The sequence below is a fragment of the Mercenaria mercenaria genome, chromosome 1 (assembly GCF_021730395.1).
Source record: "Mercenaria mercenaria strain notata chromosome 1, MADL_Memer_1, whole genome shotgun sequence".
In the NCBI taxonomy this organism is placed as follows: Eukaryota; Metazoa; Mollusca; class Bivalvia; order Venerida; family Veneridae; genus Mercenaria; species Mercenaria mercenaria.
In genome coordinates this window covers 53,925,382-53,943,578 of record NC_069361.1, presented here as the reverse complement: position 1 = coordinate 53,943,578, position 18,197 = coordinate 53,925,382, and the positions used below count along the sequence as shown (strand labels likewise).

Sequence of the window (18,197 nt, the reverse complement as noted above, 5' to 3'; positions counted from 1 at the left end):
TGATGTTTTCTCACAAATAGCAAAATTTTATGAAATTTAGTCAGTACATAGCTGTATGTCATCTAGAATTAACTTAACTTTTGTCTTCAAACTCAGCATGATGTTTGGATATTACTGTATTATATTAAGAAATTCAGTAAATATTAATGTGTTTATTACTGCCCGAAAAAGCCACAAAGGTAGTCTTTTCGTCTCAGACGCTCTAGCCTTTTGTCTAAGGAATTACTGTTTGATATTTGCCCCACTGCCGTATCACAAAGACAGAAGAGTGTACGTCATGCGTTATATTTCTAAGTTATACGTTATCCAGATTGTCTCTTGAAGAGCTTGAAAATGTGGATGTCCATTCTTTCACTAGCATTCTTGTTCTAAAGTGAAGTATCATAGATTTCTTTTTCGAACATTTTATGGACTTTCACGTTGTTGAAACAGTAAAGACTTAAAATGTTTTAAAACATGAATGAAGAATTTTGCATAACAGGAAGATATATTATAATTGCTTTTTCCAATTTCTTTTATTGATAATATCGTGCACATTTGAAGCACGTCTTGCTCATTGTCTGTTTTTTGGATGTTCGTCGTCCGTCCGTCTTTGGTTCCCCATTACTATTGTAAGTAGCATCTTTCTCTTAACAAAAGATCAATATCAATCTAGCTTCACGGGAAAATAATTTTTGTCGGTGTTCATTGCAATTCCAGAAAATCTAGGTAATTCATACAGATTTCCGGTTGCAAATTCTTTTAGATAATTTCACTGCCTTAAACATAGTCACTAGGGAGGAGTCGAATCAAGTTTTCTTTGTATATGTTGTCTATAATGTCAAGTCTGAGAATCGTCCTATGGAAACTGTTGTCTGATTTAAAAAAAAATGCAGAAAGTTTCCTTTATTACCCTCTGCCAATTCCTTCAGATCATTTGGTACATTGAAAACGTGGCTACCATACGGCGAAGCAGGTTTTCCTCATACATCTTAAGCGCAAAATGTGATGACTGTCTGTCAGAAACTGCATGTTCTTAATAAACTGTCCAGTTTTCAAAGCTATAATGCAGAAATGTGTCTGTATCAGACTTGTTACCTGTTGGAGATGTGAGAACTATGGAGTCATCATGATCTTGTTTAGGTGCTTAACGCGATATTCAGAAATAAATATTTTTAGTATCAGTAAGTACGTTAGAAAGAAATAAAACGTTCTTTTTTATTTGATACAATATACAGTAAAGAGCGTTTTGAAATCATGAACTTGACAAGCTTTAATGGTTTAATAAATAATAAATACTGTTACTGCATCGAATTATACTGAAAACATTTAATTTGTCACTATATTGGACGATATCAATTCGCTTCAATCATCTGCTTAAATCATATATATTTTCGTCCAACAATAAGGTGAAATGAATTCAAGGCGTCACACTTCAGCTACAAAGGCATTAACATTATTAATGAAACCTGTATGTTTTCTTCTATTTAACGTTGAATTCCTTCGCCCTCAAGGGGATTCTACAATTTATTTTGTAGACAGATGTTATCAAAATCAAACCATGCTTACTATCATAATTAAGTGTGTTTTAGCAATTGAGATGAAATTACTGCTGTGATTGGTTAGTAATAATAAGTGACCCGCAATTTAAGGTGTAAAGAGCTACGGAACTATTAACTTACAGAGACTAAAACTTGTAAAGATTATTTTTTCTACTGACCAAACGCAGAAATATGGTTTGCAATATGTTGACAGAAAAGTGGTTATGATCTAGAACAGTTGATTTTGCATTTGTTCTGACGATTTTAATTTTAAATTAAGATAATTAAAATTTTAATTTAGTACACGGTAGAGTAAACCATAATACAATGTAAAAAAGTAAATGAAAACCGATACCTCGGTCCAAAATCATTATTTACAAATAATTTTGTTTGGTTATTGAGTTCCATATCACTAAATGGTTTGAGAAAGTACTAACATTAAACCAAACAATAATAACCTGACTGGACGGTAGCATGCAATTCCACTAACGTCCATGAACAGGCTCAATCAAACAGAGCCTGTAACATTGTCGTGTTGGGCGATCTGTGAAGTTTCTATTTTTCTCTATTTTAGTCAGTTCCATAGAACAATTTGAAATTTATTGTGGCTTTATAGACAAATCGTGTTTCGCTTGCACTTGTGTTGAGTTTAATCATATCCGATATTTACTTCTTACAATCTACCCAAAATTTTGTAACAGATAATGATAAATTTTTAGACTTCTAATACGTTTATTTTTTGATGATGAATCAAACTAAAATATATTACTCTTATATAGGGGCATCAATAAAGTCAGACAAAACGACTTTGGAATCATGCTTCTTTCAAATATAGTTTTGAGAATCTAGATTAAAGCCAATGTTTTGTTGTTGTTTTTTTTTCTCATTTTTCTCTGCCTTTAATTTTCATATCTTAATCGTGAAAATGAAATATCAGTGAATATTAAATAAGACTCTGAATTGTTCAATATTTTTAAATCCGCCATGTTATGTCATACGCGCACACACACACGCACGCAATCACACGCACGGACACACGCACACACAAACATCTAATCTAGTTTGGACGTAAATTGACCTGCTTAGCAGAGCTCTTGTTAGTAGCTTATAGCATTTTAGTAAAGAAAACTACTTAATGTTAACAGAAATAAGCCTAAATGTAAACATTCAGTTAATGATAGAAATATAGGCACCTTTTACGAGATCATAAATTATTGTTTGAAACTGAAAAACTAATGATTTACAATGTTGTAAACAACTGGTTTCATTTTATTGACATTAACAAGTATTTTATTATGTACAGTATTTGATTTAGTTGAAACAATAAATCGTCTTTTCGCGACCTGCGCAATTATGTTGAAACACATACTAGGACAATATAGTCAACCCACAATACTGGGCAATTAAACAGTTAATTAAAATGTACATAACTGTTATTTTGCTATTTAAGCAAGTAGCATTTTTAGCCTTCGTCATCAAGATATTTTTGTCTCTAAAATATTACAATGCACAAAACAACAATATTCTAAAGATCGAGGATATTTAAGATATATGATGCCACTGTATCAGCTAATGTCAATACTTACGTATAGGTGTTACTGTAATCATTTCAGTATAACGAAGTTGAAATGAATGGAAATGAAAACGATTACATTCGTATTTAGCATAAAAGTTCACCTAAAACAAATCTATATCCAAAACAGTTTGATTTTAGCTACTTACTGAAAAAAATAGATTATTAATAAGTGATAACAGCAACATGGCCATGGCAACTTGGTCTATACAAGCTTAAAACTTAATTGTATAAAAAAAAAATAATAATATATATATTTTAAAACTTTATATAATTGTATGTCATTTTTATTGAGCCTTTGGCAACCTGGTAAAGAACCTTGATAAAGAAATACAAATGTACAGGCGTTAATTTAACTTTAATTATCATTTACATGTGAAGTTCCAGCGTCAATGGTGTAAGAGGCAAAATATGACTGATACATCTGATCTCTTAGACGAAATCGGTTCAAGGATATGTGGAGGCAAAAATATAAAAGATTTCAACCTACTATACAAAGCTGTAGACAAGGCTGATGTACGTGCGTTCCATGACTCGTGTGATGCAAAAGGCCCGACCGTGACCATCTTATACGGAAAGCATAATACACTTTTCGGAGGATATACTTCCAAAGACTGGAGCTCAAACAAGAACAGAAAAATGAAAGATGAAGATGCATTTTTGTTTTCTAAGAAAAACAACCCTGGTGCTAAATGCATCTTTCTTCCGATTAAAAAAGATAAGACGTCCGTGGCTATAACATGTGATGCAAGTTTTGGTCCTACATTTGGGGGAGGGACATTTGAAAGTTACGACCTTCAGGCATTCAAAAAAGGTTCAAAACCAGCGTCCCACATAAAAGATGGCTTTATGCATCTGAATGGCTCGTTGAATGTAAACTATGCCTATAGTGCAGAACGCAATCCTAAATACAAGGAAAACGTTCAGGGTCTGGATAGAGCTGAAAATACTGATCAACAAAAAATCAAATCGAAAGATATCAATTCAGGGCAAATGATAGTAAAAAGAATAGAAGTATACCAGGTTGTAGGTAGGTCATATGAATATTTTACATGCCCGTCAAATATTGAAATGATAAGATAAAGGGCTATGTAGATGAAAAGGGCTATGTAGATGTAGATTGAAAGTTACGACCTTCAGGCATTCAAAAAAGGTTCAAAACGTTGAAGTCGTTGAAACTGACTACTCTGGATTGATGAATTGAGATGATTGTCTTGTACCTGAATGTTGCCTCATGAGTGTAGATTACTTTGTTACACAATATGCTTTCAGTATCAATCTTATGGAAAATAGCGTAGATACATAGAGCCCATTTTTATCAATGTTGTAAGTCTGCAAGGCATGGTCATTAAAATGCTAAATTATCTTTTTGCTTTGCCTTCCTTCAGTTAGCATCGGTTTGAACGACTCTGAGCACAAAATATATTTCTCACCTTCTCAGAACTCGGCGAAATTGCACTGTATATATTGTTTCAGAATTCAAGTCATGGCAAATTGAATATTATAATCTTTGTCTTAGTTTCAGACGGTGAACGTCGATAAAAAGGGCCTATCTACACATTTTGATCCCTCATGATTGTGTTCAATTACCCACTTTTCACACACCCATAAATATAGCAGGCCTATAATTAGCTGTCAGAACAACAATGAAATTAGCTACTCTGACGATGTTCTAAATATTGAATCATTTACACTGTATCTTATAACGTATGACGTATTTTGTCCTTTTAGAGACATATTTTATTTACTTAATTTCAGATGACATACAACCAAAAAACTGGTTACCAGAATTGAAGGTAATGCTGACGTTGAAAACTTTGTATAATAATAATACCCTTTCTAAAAATATCGTTTATATTTCATGTCAGAATATAGATCAAAAATGAAAATTCAAACAAACTTTTCTTGAAACAAGACAAAGGCAATGAGTTTTGCAGTATATAAAAAGAAATGTTAAAAGATCCTTCAAAAGCATAAAGACAAATCTAAACATTTATCTTCTAAAACCTTTTTGGTGTCGATTATCAGTATAATCGTTCTCTTTTACCCAGTGCAATACTTGTATTTGTTTTATATTGCAAGAAATTATAAATTATAGAGAGAAGACTTTATTCGAAAGAAAAAAGAACTCACGGAAATTGTACCCCTTCCTGTATTAGATATCAAAAGGTACACTATACTACTCGTGGGAGTTATTGGATCTGGCAAATCTAGTTTCGTTAACACTCTTTCAACAGTGTTCACGGGAAAAGTTGCACACATTGCTCCTGCTAGAAATTGTTCGGAAAGTGTTACGAGCAGGGTAAGTATTTTGCAGATATATGTCAACGTTTTTGTGATAGTAATGCAAGTATCGAAATAATCAGGAAACTTGATACATGTGATTGCTTAAGAGATTCATCTTTAGAAATCTCTTCATTTATGCTTTAAAATAACTGTTAATCATCTTACTAGTGTCGTGTCTTGTATACAGCAATTTTCAATTTCTGCGGATTTTTGTTGTATATTTAACTCATGAAGTTGAAGTGGTCGTTCTTCTTAGATAAGAAAAAAGCAGCGTGTGATTGAATTGACAAATCGATATATTTATAAATACATGCTTTGCTTTTATCTTTATTTTTGTTGAGTCCGACAGCTGTCAAATGTGACATTGACCTAACTCCAAGGGACCTAGTTCTTGCGCATGACACTCCGTCTTAGTATGGTGAACATTCATGCCAAGTTTTATCAGAATCCCACCATGCATAATGAAGAAATGCTCCGGACAAACGTCCATGCATTTCAAAGTTATGCTCCGAACGAAATCAGACGGACGCACTCACGCACAAATGGACGGACGCACGCACATACACCGAACCGCCAAAAGTGGCGACTATGTGGAGCTCACCGCAAGCGGGCTCGACAAAAATTTCTGCTTAACGTATCAAAACTATTTTACCTACCATACCATGCCTTCAGATGGATGCCGTGATGGCAAGTGGTTCCTTAAATAGAAATCAAAGACATAAAAAGTTACAAGCTTATATTATTTGAATCATAAATCTCTATATGTTTAATTTCGTTTTAACTGTGCAAACCTGAAGTCACTCGCAGCTTAAATGTCGTTAATCAAAACGATAGCATACTTCGGTTAAGTGTGTAATAAAACATATCACACCCCACGCCACTACCACCGACTGAAGCTTGAATCTATTGTACAATAACAGTTAATTTATCAAAAGGAAAAGGAAACTACAAAATTATTAATTTAAGTTGTGTGGTTTGTGTTTTACTCTCTTTTTTGTATTTAGTTTAGACAAAAGCCGTCCTGAACAAAATGATAATTGTAACAAATAAATATATAAATGTTAAAATAATTATAAACTGATTTTATTTTCGTTCAATTTAGTCGTACTATAAAATGCATTTAAAATCGGAAATTTATAACGTTTCTTATAATACATAATTGTTTTTAGAATGCATGTTTGTCTGTTTGGAATGATTGAAGACACAAATGTATTAATAACGGTGATGTTTGCTTAGATATACATTATATAATTTCAAAACCTGTGGATTATAAAGATGTACTTGAGGTCTAAATGTTATAAATACAAATAAATGTAGAGGGTATAACAAGTTTTAATTCGTACACTGTAGTAATTTAATGGCTACACTATATGTATATTAACATTTTGTAGTTGTTTTCGTGTTTAATCATTTATAGATTTAATCCATACATATCCTAGTATACACAATAACCACTATTCAGTGTTACGAACTTATTTTTAGGTGAAGCCATATGTCCTTAAATCAGAAAATGGTGATTCATTAAACATACGCATTGTCGACATACGAGGATTTGAAGATGAAAGAGGCTACGAGAATGAACTAGACCTTCTTTTAGATGGCAAGTTACCAGCTGGTTATCAAGTGAGCAGTAAAATATTTCTGTAGAAATGTCATATGTACACCTAAACGCCTTGTTCGGCTGTCAAAGATAGGGAGTTCTAAAATAAGATGTTTGGCAAAAACACAACTTTTAACCTTTCACGTACAATTTATTCAGTCGGTTCTTGCGTGAAATGAATTGAATGATTCAGAGAGAAAATAATGTTTTCCGACCTGCGAGGAATTCCATGCGATACGCAAGGGTAAATACACGTTGTTGTAAATGTGTCCTCCTACAAGTGGCGGAAAAGTAAAACCCTTTTCTTTTACATTTTTTGTTTTGATGATGACATTTTTCAAAATTAATTCACTCACGTAGAGTTTTTACAAAACTGTTACAACTTTCGAAGTTCTACATTCAAAACGTTTCAGATGTTATATGTGATAGACGATATTATTTTTGTTTTTGTTTTTCTTTTTGTTTCTTTTTCTTGTAAAATATATTAATATTGCTTTAATTTAATAAAATCTGGAAAGTAGATCCCTCGAAAGCACCAAGAACAATGCAAAGAGTGAAAATTGCTGACTCGGTTTGATTGGGTCTGTTCATGAGCAGTAATGGAAAATGCAACACTGCCCACGCCCCCTAGCACCGGCTTAAGCAGTATTAAGTCTTCAAATCTAAATGAATTGAAATCAATGATCCCGAAGGACCAGAAAATATAACAACACTTAAGCCTTATTCTCAAAACAGATATCGAAACAGACCAAAGGAGAGCCCTTTGATTAACACCTAATTTAAAATTAAAGTTTCGTGCAAGAAGTCCGCACATTATTTACTCTTTAATATTCTAAATCTTTAAAAATTACAAGAAGAAAAGTTTCTTCGTTGCTCTGCTGTCTGAATTTGGTGAAAGTCCGTACCTTAATGAATGTTGTGTATTTTGTGACTTTAAGTTTTGCCGTTGATGTTTCCATAAAAACCAACCCTTCGTTACCCACTTGATTCTGCGTTCCTTCTTTAGAGGTATTAAAGAAAGATTAATAGTGCTAGGTCCTCGTACAAAATTAAAGTAGGAGCTATTCAGCGTTACATGTAGGTATGCATTTCAAGACATTACACTACTGCTCACCCTGTTCACTCGTGCAAGACCGCCGAGTTATCTTTTGTTTTAGATGTCTAGTATTTACTCAGTCGCTGGTTATGTCAGAACGGTATCTCTGTCTTTTTCCTGCGTAAATGCAACAAAAAAAAATCCTCAAATATAAACAAGTATTTTTAAAATATCAGAAAATATCAAACAAAAATGCAACCGTAAGTGTTTGTTCGTGTCCGTGTAAGACTGAAATATCTCCCCACGTGTCGTAGATGCAAACCTGATAAAATGATTGCTAGACTAATTTCCATTTTTCAAATTTTCTGTCTTCTTAATATTAAGTGTTTTTGACCACATTGTACGTCTGAATTATCGTGACGTCACACTTTTATGTTGTACAAGTAAAAAGTCCAAATTATATACAGGTGTATGTTAAAGGTGTGTGTTCTTGAGTATTGATCAATGACACAAAATCAAACGCAAATGTTGTCAGTCACGTACACATGCATCATTGTTGACCTCATTACCTTAATATCTTCTTTCTTTAGGGTATCAGAGTCAACATAGGACGTATTTTTATCAAGCATGTGAGAAATACATGTAGAATACCGTAAAATGTCAATACTAGGCATTGATATTACTGTATAGTTTGTTGAGTTATAGAAAATAAGATCAGCTTAATATGTTAAAGTCATTTATTAAGCACACTGCTCTATGAAAGAAGAGTACCAATACCCGATTCATCCGGGGAATATATATCACCGCTGACTTTTAGTGGAATGTTTGGCTATAAAACTTAACAATATGCATATGAATATTGATAAATAATATTTATTTAACGTATGTTTTTGACCAAACTGCGACTGTATTACCATTTCCACAGATATCTTTTCTAACTAAAGAAAACACAGGAGACTTTTTTTAAATTTCGATTTCCTTTCTGATACTTGCTGGTGGCTAATACGTCTGTCTGCAATTGTTAAATATATAGTTATGTAACACATATAGACTCTTTACTCTTTTAAAATGATTTCCCAACGTAGTTTCCAGATAATCCCGAGCATGTACCTGAAATAACAGAAACGGCAACAACTTTAGACGACGAAATGCATTTAGTTTGTTTCGTAAATGGCAATCCGAACTTTGAGACGTTTACAGGTGATCTACATAAACGCTTTGGTGACATCATAAAGACAATATCAAGGAAAGGTAAACCTTAGATCTATTTTAAAGATCAAAGTACTCAGACAGAGATATTCTTTTTGCATATACGGTGAAAACTGTGTAAATATGTAATTAGTTTCTGACGGGGAACATTCTCTCTTATATACACGACATTGCTACAAAAGCTTTGACAGACATTCTTGAGTAAAACACATGCATACCAAAGGAAAACGTCTTACGAAAGTTAAAAATAATGTTGTTGTTTTTTTAATACAACTACACTTTTTGTCAGATTTTTTAGTTTTATAACTGATGCCTTAGAATTTCACACATTTTTCAGGATTACCAATGGCTGTTGTCGCAACAAAATTTGATCAGCACTGTCCTACAGTCTCAAAGGATGTTAATAATATTTATTCAAGCCGTAAGGCTGAACGCACTACATCCGAAACAGCTAAATTCTACGGAGTGCCTCACAATCATGTCTTTCCGGTTGTAAATTACGTTAGTGAAAACGAGCGGAATGACGGGATAGACAGATTAGCTCTGAACGCTTTGTATGAAATGTTGAAGTTGATACAGTCCTATTTGGGAAATCACCAAGGTATTGTGTGAAAATCTTTATTACCTGTTATTTATGATAAGAGTGTTTGGCAAATATAGATTTTATACAACATATACGTTTCAAAGAATGTATAACTTCTTTTGTCCCGATCAGTTACAAAGACTTATACGTCAATGCTGGTATGTGAGATATGAGTACATATGCAAATGTTAAACCAGTCTGAATGCTTTATGAAAGGTTTAAGCATTTGCATATATACTACATATAATTCGGGTGTGTACATCAGTGTTATTGTTTAAGTATTATCATAAATACAATACCTTTTAAAGCTTTATAAATCTTGCTATTATTCACATGTTATTGTAAGTGTGAACAGAAGACAGAGACATTACTTGTTAACGATAATTCTAAATAATAGATATCAATTTTCAGACGTGGTGGATAAACCCGATGAGTGGACAAAGCGAGGAGAGCTCTTACCTGCTTTGGTATATATATATTTATTCTACTGAATGAAAACTCAAGTTCATCTTTTACATATTCCGAATATAGTCCATCGCAAGTTTAATAGAAATTCATAGTGCAACCCGTCATAATTATATTGTTTTTTATTTTTAGCTCACCTGAGCACAAAGTGCTCAAAGGTGAGCTTTAGTGATCTTCTCTGTCCGTCGTCCGTCTGTCCGTCCGTCATCAACAATTTGACTGTTAACACTCTAGAGTTCACATTTTTGGCTAAATCTTAATGAAACTTGGTCAAAATGTTACCCTCAATAAAGTCTTGGACGAGTTTTATATTGGGTTATCTGGAGTCAAAAACTAGGTCACCAGGTCAGATCAAAGGAAAAGTTGGTTAACACTCTAGAGGTCACAATTTTGACTTAATCTTAATGGAACTTTGTCAGAATGTTACCCTCACTCAATAAAGTCTTGGATGAGTTTGATATTGGGTCATCTGGGGTCAAAAACTAGGCCACCAGGTCAAATCAAAGGAAAAGCTTGTTAACACTCTAGAGGTCACATTTTGGACCCAATCTTAATGAAACTTGATCAGAATGTTACCCTGAATAATATCTTAGATGAGTTTGATATTGGGTCATCTGGAGTCAAAAACTAGGTCACCAGGTCAAATCAAATGAAAAGCTTGTTAACATTGTAGAGGCCGCATTTATGACTGTATATATATGAAACTTGGTTAGAATGTTAATAATAATGATTTTTTCAGGACTCGTTTGAATCTGGGTCATGTAGGATAAAAAACTAGTTCACTAGCTCAAATAAAAAAAAGCTAGTTTACACTTTAGAGGCAACATTTATGACCATGTCTTAGTGAAACTTAATCAAAATATTATTCTTGGTGATCTATAGCTCAAGTTCAAATCTGGGTTAGGTGGGGTCAAAAACTAGGTCACAAGGTCAAATCAAAGGAAAAACTTGTTAACACTCTAGAGGCCATATTTATGACTGTATCTTCATGAAACTTACTCAGAATGCAGAATGTTAAACTTGATGATCTTCAGAGCAAGTTTGAATCTGTGTAATGTCCGGTCAAAAACTAGGTCACGGGGTCAAATCAAAGGAATAGCTAGTTAACACAATAGAGGCCACATTTATGACCATATCTTAATGAAACTTGGTCAGAATGTTAATTTTGATGACCTTCAGATCAATAGGTCAGGTGAGCGATACAGGACCTTCATGGCCCTCTTGTTTTAATGTATTGATAACCATATTTACTAATTCTTAAATATGTGCGTTATTTTTCGAAATATGGAATTACGTTCTGATTACCATGCATTCTAGAAAATAAACTGGTCGTCTATACTGGAATGTATTTTCGTTTAAATGTAATACAAGAGAATACAAAACGAAAATAATTTGTATAAAGTAATTATATTAAGTTTCATGATTTTGTGTTTCTTTTTCTCTGTCTCTGGAAGAATCAAGATATACATAATTCTAATTGTTTTTAATAAATATTCATTACTGGCTGAAAAATGTTGGTAATAATATTTGTAACAATACTACTTCAAAATATTATTATATGACTAAATTTAATAACCTTTACGTAATCAGTAAATTTCTAGCTTATAAAGGGAATACTACTTGTTTTATTATGTCTCCCCCAGGAGACATATTGTTTTTGCCCTGTCCGTCCGTCCGTCTGTCCGTCCGTCCTTCCGTCCGTCCGTCCGTCCTTCCGCCCGTCCGTCCGTCTGTACGTCACACTTCATTTCCGAGCAATAACTGGAGAACCATTCGACCTAGAACCTTCAAACTTCATAGGGTTGTAGGGCTGCTGTAGTAGACGACCCCTATTGATTTTGGGGTCACTCCATCAAAGGTCAAGGTCACAGGGGCCTGAACATTGAAAACCATTTCTGATCAATAACTAGAGAACCACTTGACCCAGAATGTTGAAACTTCATAAGATGATTGGCCATGAAGAGTAGATGACTCCTATTTATTTTGGGGTCACTCCGTCAACGGTCAAGGTCACAGGGGCCTGAACATTGAAAACCATTTCCGATCAATAACTAGAGAACCACTTGACCCAGAATGTTGAAACTTCACAGGATGATTGATAATGAAGAGTAGATGACCCCTATTGATTTTGGGGTCACTCCATCAAAGGTCAAGGTCACAGGGGCCTGAACATGGAAAATCATTTCCGATCAATAACTAGAGAACCACTTAACCCAGAATGTTGAAACTTCATAGGATGATTGTACATGCAAAGTAGATGACCCCTATTGATTTTGGGGTCACTCCATTAAAGGTCAAGGTCACAGGGGCCTGAACATTGAAAACCATTTCCGGTCAGTAACTTGAGAACCACTTGACCCAGAATGTTGAAACTTAATAGGATGATTGCTCATGCAGAGTAGATGACCCCTAACAATTTTGGGGTCACTCTATGAAAGGTCAAGGTCACAGGGGCCTGAACATTGAAAACCATTTCCGGTCAGTAACTTGAGAACCACTTGACCCAGAATGATGAAACTTCATAGGATGATTGGTCATGCAGAGTAGATGACCCCTAACGATTTTAGGGTGACTCTGTTAAAGGTCAAGGCCACAGGGGCCTGAACATGGAAAACCATTTCCAATCAATAACTTGAGAACCTCTTGACCCAGAATGTTGAAACTTCATAGGATGATTGTTCATGCAGAGTAAATGACCCCTAATGTTTTTGGGGTCACTCCGTTAAAGGTCAAAGTCACAGAGGCCTGAACATTGATAACCAGTTCATATCAATAACTTGAGAACCACTTGACCCAGAATGTTGAAACTTCATAGGATGATTGAACATGCAGAGTAGATGACCCCTATTGATTTTGGGGTCAGTCTATTAAAGGTCAAGGTCACAGTGGCCTGTTCATGTAAAATCATTTTTTTGGGAATAACTTGAGAACCACTTGACCTACAATGTTGAAACTTAATAGGATGATTGGACATGCAGAGTAGATGACCCCTACTTATTTTGAGGTCACTTGATCAAAGGTCAAGGTCACAGGAGCCTGAACAGTGACTTGAGAACCACTAGGCCAAGAGTGTTGAAATTTAGCGGGATGACTGGACATGCCAAGTAGATGATCCCTATTACAGCCAACCATCAGTGTCTCTTTGACTTTCGCTCCTGACCCCTATTAACTTCTTGCCTATAGGACTTTGCATTGGGGGAGACATGCGCTTTTTTACAAAAGCATTTTCTAGTTGATGCTTAATTTCATATCATGACATCATTTGTACGGTGCAAGTTTGAAAAAGCATGATTGATTGTATTCAGACTATAGGGAAAGCATCAGTAAGAATTTCAATATGGACATTTAAACTAAATGTTCTAACAAATAGCTACTGTTAAAAATCAAATCACAGACAAACCGAAGAATCTGACTCTTGTTTAAAGTTAAGATTGCAGTTGGCGAAGATTGCAATTCGGAAGTCAATAATCTACTCTCTTGTCTCGTCTCTTATCCATCCTTTTAAACTGTAAAATCTGGAAAATAAGCGTATACGCTTATAATAATTTTAGTGACACTTTCATGCGCCATTTTTTGATATGCGCTTATACATAAGCCAAAACTATGCGCTTATATTTGATATGCGCTTATATATAGGAACTTTGTCGGTGCTCACCTTGGTTGAGAAAACGAAAGTAAAACATGGTCATGGACGTGCGCAGTGAACTACTTCTTTTTATTGCATACATTATTTATACATAATGAAAGCATAATGAACATACATATTTGTAATTTGTAAATAATGTTCAGTTTATGAAAGAATGATTAACTGTTATGACAACGCAAACAACTTTTCTGGTATTCAAACTTTTACTTTCATTTTCTGAAAACATTTTCTATTCAAAAGAATTATTATCGTAAACAATTATCGTTTTATCAGACAATAGACGTTAAAATCTTTTAATACCACCGGCTATTCAACAGGTGAGAACACTTGTCACCTGTATTTATGATAAACAATTATCACGGTATAATACAGTTAATTACGTGTTTTTGCTGCATCTGTTGTTTGTTCACCAGTAATCGGATATGCGCCTACCTTAGAGATAAAATTATGGTAAGGGCATGATATGCGCTTGTTATCCCACACAGAATAACGGTAAGGCCGTATGCGCTTACTTCTGATATGCGCTTATTTTCGAAAATGCGCTTATTTACCAGATTCTACAGTATTTCATCTCTTGACAATTTACTTGAACAACAAATTGTTATATAACGCAATTTAACCGGTGAGTTGTTTCCTCTTGCCATCTGTAATTTTGCACGATACACTAGAAGCAACAATAACATTCCCAGACATTTTTATTTGTTTTGGTATTTTTGTTTGGGTTGTCTTGCCACACCAATAGCTTAAGTCATAAGGGGTGTAACAACTTTAAAATAATTGGAGTGACGATTCATGTACTGCTCGAGATATTATAAATGGATTACTTGACAAATCACATTAATACGTCTTTTTGATTTCTCTCGATAGTTTGAAATACCATTGTACCCTAAAAGCATTGTTAGAATCAAAGATAATCTAAACATTTCGTACTGACACTGGAGACGGTGTGGTAACACCAATCAAGCAATTTGTCTTTCTAAAGGTCATTCGGAATGCAATATCAGAATAAAGGTTAATCACTAAAGTTTTGGTTGAGTTTGAGATCTATAAAATGGTGAAGAATAAAAAATGTTTAAACCTACTGTGCTTAACATCAATACAAGTCTCCGAAAAAGTACATGTAAGGAAAGTTTAATGAACTCAATGTTGTTATATTTTCTGGTCCTTTTGGTTAATAGAGCTTAACCCTATGCTAGGGGTGTATGAGGGTGTTACATATTTCATTATCTCTCATGAACAGCTCAGTCAAACCGAATTATTGTGTTGCTTGCTTGCGTTTTACATTTTCAGAAAATCTAATCACCGATTAGTTTCATTAATTAACACACCAGCAGTCTTTAAGTGCCTTGTGGCGAAAGTAAAACGTCTCCCCGTACTTGTACTCAGTGTTGTTAGATTTCTTGCTCCTTTTGGATCATGAAGTATATTCTATTTCACTATTGTATAAGAAATCCGCTTAAGCCGGTGCTAGGGGCGTGTTGCAATTCTTATATGCTTCCCAGTCAAACAAGTCTGCTGTTGTTTGCTTGCGTTCTATGGTTCTAAAGCAGTTTTTCACAGAGTTTATAATGACTACAGGTAAAATATTTTTATTTTCAACTGATTTATCTATTGCAGAGAAATGGTAACGACAAGGACCTTATACTGCAGGGAATACATGAAAAACTCTCAGAGCTTGAAAACAAGAAGTTGCGGATTCTTGTCGTAGGACCAACATACTCCGGAAAATCAAGTTTCATCGACTCAGTCTTATCTGCCCTACAAGATGATATTGATGGCAAAGCTGAAGGAGCATGCTTAGCTAGTGCACAACTTGATGGCGTTTCTTCAAGAGAAACGGTACTTCATACTTTATTGTAATTTTCGTAACGAATAAACTACTTCACTATCTTAAGCCAGCTATTTAATGTAATGTACATTATACATATCTACCGTTTGTTAATTTTTTTTCATTTCCGTGTTTTAGTATTTATTACATATTTGAAAATATTGTCACACGAGTGTTTTTATGAATGGAAATCGCAAATGTAGAACCTCGTGAAGATTAGGTATGTACATGTATGTAAAATAATAACAATAGTTAGTACAAGTACTTTTGGCCTTTCTTAACATGTATATGTTTACAACGTTCTAAATTGATAATGAAAGACCTTTAAATATCTTAGCGGAAAATACTTTTTAAAGCGTTATACATCATTTAAAGTATTATATAGCTTTGTGCTTGAATACCTTATACAAAGACACTTATACTAGTCTATGTTTTAAGTTCATCTTTTATTGCAGTTTGAGCTATATCCAATGAGGTACAAGCACGAGTCTGGACGTGTCATAAAAAGCAATGTATTTTTTGGAGATACGCCCGGTTTTCAAGAGATGGAAGGCATTTCATTTGATCATGTCAAATACATTTTGAGAGGAAACGTGCCCGACAAATATAAGGTAGCATTTGTATTAAAACTTGACGTTTATAATCACAATTACCAAGCTTTTCATTGAAGATTAAAGAATAGGTAATGCATTCATAAGATAACTAAACTGAAGTAATACGATCATTGGAAAAAATATACACTCACTAGAGCAAGGTGTGTATGCATATCGGATCCCTTTCTGTAGTAAATGAGAAAGAGAAACCCTCTCTGTTCGCGCACAGAACCTTTTTTGTGGTGTACAATGAACTCCAACGTCAAGGAGCTTGGAAAATCGATTTTCGTCCTGAACGCATGTTTGTGCATAAATCACGGAAATATGTAGCTATATACCCTTGCTTTTTATCGTTACATTTGTTTAATCAGTAGTCACAGGTCCATACGAAGATGGAATGTAGACGGAGGGTACTGGCTCTGATGAACATCAGACGATGTTTAATAAACTTAACTACGACTTTTCCTGAATATAGCTATAGCTAGTACCTTAGATATGAAGTGGTTGATCCCATCGTATTTGTAAGTACACATTATGAGGTTGTTTTCTTCATATTTCCTTAAAAACGACATACGTCGATTTCATTACTGCCCGGGATCCCTATTATTTTGTGCTATTTTGCCTCACAGACTCTCTGCACCCGATCCGGGAACCCTCTTTGACAGAATTTTCTATTTGCACCGACGCTCTCTCAATTTATCTTTATTGTTAGAATTATGAGATAATTTTGCGTATTAAAAAGCAGCACAATAATACAAACTTGTGTGCCAAGGTTGACTGGGGTTCCTATATTTGTTATAGTACAGTTGTGCCGCTGAAATGCCCCCCTAATCACAGACTATCTATACATTAATAGTCCCTTATTGTATTAAATCAAATTATTAAAATTCTAGTGTTAAAGTCATTTATGTATCACTAACGTATAGGTAAATTTGATGATAAAACTTAAACGTGCATGTTATATGAAATTGAAAAACCATATCATGGGAGGTACTATGACTTATTTCCCTATGAAAGAGATAGTGATTCAATAAGAATATAATCTAAAAATTCTAATAATGAAGTTGAATGCGCCAGTGCCGATAGACAATTTTGTCAAAGATGGTTTCCGTGCCGCATAGAAGTTCCTGTGAGCGAATAAAGAGGGATCCACTTTTCTCATTTACCACAGAGAAGGATCCGATAAGCATAAACACCCTGTAAAGTTCAAATGTAAATTTACAAGTAGATATGGAATAATTCAATTCAACTGACTACTGATAGTTATTAATAAATAGATATTTAATCTATAGTATATACAATCACATCCGGAAAACATGAAATAATGCACCATAGACTTTATATGAGTAACATAATTGTTGCCGGGAATATTTGTCCATTGAGTCACTGAGATACGGTGCCCCTAAAGTGACATGTTACGCACTTTTTTTCCACTTAGGTAATGTGAGACTTTTTTAATTTCGTTTAAACGAAATGATTTCGTTTAAACGAATTAGTTATTTCGTTTAAACGAATTAGTTTTTTCGTTTAAACGAAATAGTTATTTCGTCTAAACGAAATGATTTCGTTTAAACGAAATAGTTATTTCGTCTAAACGAAATGATTTCGTTTAAACGAAATAAAAAAAGTTTCACATTACCTAAGTGGAAAAAAAGTGCGTAACATGTCACTTTAGGGGCACCGTACTGAGAAAATTGACCAGAGGACTTTTTTTTTCGAATCGGTCTATATATCGACTCCGTCTTTTTATTAGCTAAAGTTCTTTCTATTTAATGGTGCTTTAAGAATATGCTTTTGCAACAGTTCTACGCAGTGGAACACTACTTTTACTTGTTTAAAAGGTCCAGAACGATTAAAG

The 18,197-nt window shown here is 34.1% G+C and overlaps 1 protein-coding gene across 1 annotated transcript; it reads left to right on the top strand.

Moving 5' to 3' along the window:
- Positions 1 to 3,486: 3,486 nt before the first annotated feature.
- LOC123566471 (uncharacterized) lies at positions 3,487 to 16,414 on the top strand. The gene is made up of 9 exons (XM_045360610.2): positions 3,487 to 4,123; positions 4,852 to 4,889; positions 5,192 to 5,395; positions 6,862 to 7,002; positions 9,101 to 9,266; positions 9,562 to 9,825; positions 10,219 to 10,274; positions 15,536 to 15,757; positions 16,202 to 16,414. The coding sequence occupies exons 1-9, from the start codon at positions 3,505 to 3,507 to the stop codon at positions 16,412 to 16,414; spliced, it is 1,923 nt and encodes a 640-aa protein (XP_045216545.2). The 5' UTR covers positions 3,487 to 3,504.
- The last annotated feature ends 1,783 nt before the right edge of the window (positions 16,415 to 18,197 follow it).

Coding starts and splice junctions, on each gene's coding strand:
- LOC123566471 (XM_045360610.2), top strand. CDS start 3,505: ATGACTGATACATCTGATCTCTTAGACGAAATCGGTTCAAGGATATGT. Junction 4,890..5,191: donor ACTGGTTACCAGAATTGAAG/GTAATGCTGACG, acceptor TATAAATTATAG/AGAGAAGACTTTATTCGAAA. Junction 9,826..10,218: donor CTATTTGGGAAATCACCAAG/GTATTGTGTGAA, acceptor ATCAATTTTCAG/ACGTGGTGGATAAACCCGAT.